Genomic DNA, 2,471 nt, shown 5'->3' with positions numbered 1-2,471 from the left:
CACCGCGGCCGGCCGATACTGCTCGGGCGCGTTCGAGGCCCCGCTGCCCGGCTGCTGGGACGGGAAGGGGGGGAAACCCACGCTGCCGGGCCACTCTTTCCCGTCCCCTCAGAAAATTAATCACCAAAAAATAATTCCACAGAAAAATGGAGAGTAAAATTCAAGATGGCGGCGCGAACCGCAGCACCGCTCGCTCCATCCGCAGTGGGGAAAAAGGAGTCCCGCCGGCTCCAGGCCCCCCGCCCCCACCGGGCTGCCGCTGCTGCCACCGGGCCCCCGCACCCGCGCCCCCGGCCGGCCGCGCTCGGCTGCCCTCGCCCCGCCGCTTCAGGCCTCACCTCCACCTTGCGTGCGGCCGCACGGTCCGAAAAGCATCCGCCACCCTCGGGGGCCGCGTCCCGTGTCCTCCCGCCGCGCGGTGCCTCCTCCGGTCCCCGGGTGTTCTCACCTCATATCCCCGGAGCCTCGCTGTCCGCACCGCAAACGCGTCGCCGCCCCCGGTGAGCCACCCGGACACCGCCCGGGCCCGGTGGAAGGACACGAAAAAGAGTCCGTGGCCGACGGCGGAGGGACACCACGTCGGCAGCGAGCGCGCCCCCCTGCCCGGAGCTGGCCGCCTCAGGGGCTTCGACGAGATTTTGTGAGGTGAAGTGGAGGGACGCCAGGGAAAAAGAAGTTCCTCGCCAGCGGCTCCCGACGGCGGAGGCACAAGAGCGACTTTCAAGAAAACGACCCGCGTCTTTGCCGTCGCTTCGTCTCGCTGCGGAGGGATCGTTCGAGCGTCGGTACGAGGATCCCTCCGCCTCGCTGCCCTTTAAATCGCGGTGGAGGCGGCGCTGCCGCGCGCCCCGCGGGCGCCACCTAGTTTCTGAGTTGTGTCCGCCGCCCGCCGCCCTGCGGGGCCCCGCGTCCGCCCCTGGCCCTCGAACACCTACACCTACCAGGGACAGCTCCCGAGCCCCGACTCTTGGGGGCAGCCCGGGACGCGGGGTCGCTTCTCACCTTCTGCGTCTCTTGGTTGCTTCGAAGGGAGGAGGCCCCGGGAAGCCGAGTTTCTTTGTTGTGGGAATGGGTGTCGCTGGGAGCAAATACACCCTTAAAGACCATGTGGGCAGCTGGAGCATTACAACACAGGAGGAAGGGAGGGAGACAGCGTGCATTGGTCAGGCTCTACTGTCAGCCACCCGTTTCTTAAGCACCTACTGAGTGCCAGTCTCTCCATGTCACCGTGTTATTTCCCCCCTCTCTTCGAGCACCAGAAAGATGGCCCAATCCTCAAGTTGAGGCAGTAAAAGAGGATACCCAGTGGCTTGCACCCAAGTCCAGGGATATGGCAACGCCTTAGGGCTTTGCAGTGGGACGGTAAAGTGTACAGAATGACAATAATGAAAGTAACACATATTCAGCCCTTCCTGGGCACTAATCTCAGGGTTCTGGTGCACTCTCTTTTGCTTTTTACAACAATTAGCAGAGGTAGGAAGGATTGTGGACCCCGACTTACGCACAGGAAAATGAGGCACAACGGTCTGAGGATGAGACCTTAGTAGTCTGATGAAAAATACAGACAGCAAATAAGCATTGTAATAAAGCACATGTCAGGGACCTCCAAGAAGCTGAGGTTGCCAGTGGATGGCCTCCATAAAGCTGTGCTAACGTCCAACTCACACCAGTTTACCTCATCTCCCCTCCCCCTTGACCTTGGTGGCCAACCCGATGTTTCTTATTCCTTCCACAAATGGCAAACTGAGCCACAGTGACTTGCTGAGGGCACATAGCTAGCAACAGGGGAGACAGGTCTCAATCTTCACAAGCAGAATTCCTCCAACTGCCTTCACCCAGTAGCTGCAGATTGGTCTCTCCCTCCACCCTTGGGTAGGGGTGGATTGCAGATCCTGTCATGTTTTGGTGTGCTTCCTGTTCTTTCTGAAAACAGGTCATTTGTGGTATCAGAGTCCACTGCATCACAGTCCTATTTACAGACACAAGTAACTAGCAATTGTTTCAGTCTTGGTCTTTTTTGGTTTATCACTAAACTCTCCAAGATTTTTGTAGTGCTTGGCTCCAGATGCTCACTTGCATTCTGGAGACGCTGTGGCTGCTGTAGCTCCTCCCACTACTAAATGCCATGGGAGGTGGGCACACCTATGGGCACTTACGGTCCTATGTCAAACTTCCACTTTCTTGGTGCCCAGGCCCCAAGACCAGCCCTTCCTAGCCCCCTATGTCAGTGTCCTCCCCACTCCAGGCTTTCCAGAGCCCATCCCACCAACAGCAGTGGACTCCATTGATGCAAGATGACCCAAAGCCCTGAACTCCCAAATGTTGACACCTGTATTTGTTCCCTGACCAATGTAAATCCTAGTGTTCTGGGCATGCACTGCAAGAGGGGAAGGGTGGACCCCCAGACTGGCAGGGTAAATAGATGGCTGAACTCAGTCCAGCTCTGCAGTTCTGATCAAGCTCTGCAGTTC

The 2,471-nt window shown here is 58.4% G+C and overlaps 1 protein-coding gene across 7 annotated transcripts in view; it reads right to left on the bottom strand.

Moving 5' to 3' along the window:
* Kmt5b (lysine methyltransferase 5B) overlaps positions 1 to 1,867 on the bottom strand; it is a 63,794-nt gene extending 61,927 nt beyond the window's left edge. Inside the window, exon 1 of one of the 7 annotated variants that reach the window (XM_023710489.1) lies at positions 1,676 to 1,867. Coding sequence is in view for 1 of the 7 variants with exons in the window: in XM_023710490.1 (XP_023566258.1) it covers positions 339 to 375 (37 nt within the window). In the remaining 6 variants the exon portion in view is untranslated. Of the gene's footprint in view, positions 1 to 3; positions 174 to 338; positions 876 to 941; positions 1,019 to 1,675 lie in introns of those variants that run through there. The other 6 variants (XM_023710487.1, XM_023710490.1, XM_023710492.1 and 3 more) reach the window with 6 other exon arrangements.
* Between the last annotated feature and the right edge of the window lie 604 nt (positions 1,868 to 2,471).

This window comes from Octodon degus, unplaced genomic scaffold (assembly GCF_000260255.1).
Source record: "Octodon degus isolate 3935 unplaced genomic scaffold, OctDeg1.0 scaffold00018, whole genome shotgun sequence".
NCBI classification, from domain to species: domain Eukaryota; kingdom Metazoa; phylum Chordata; class Mammalia; order Rodentia; family Octodontidae; genus Octodon; species Octodon degus.
Note: the sequence above shows the minus strand (reverse complement) of the source record. Positions and strands in the feature narration are given on the sequence as shown.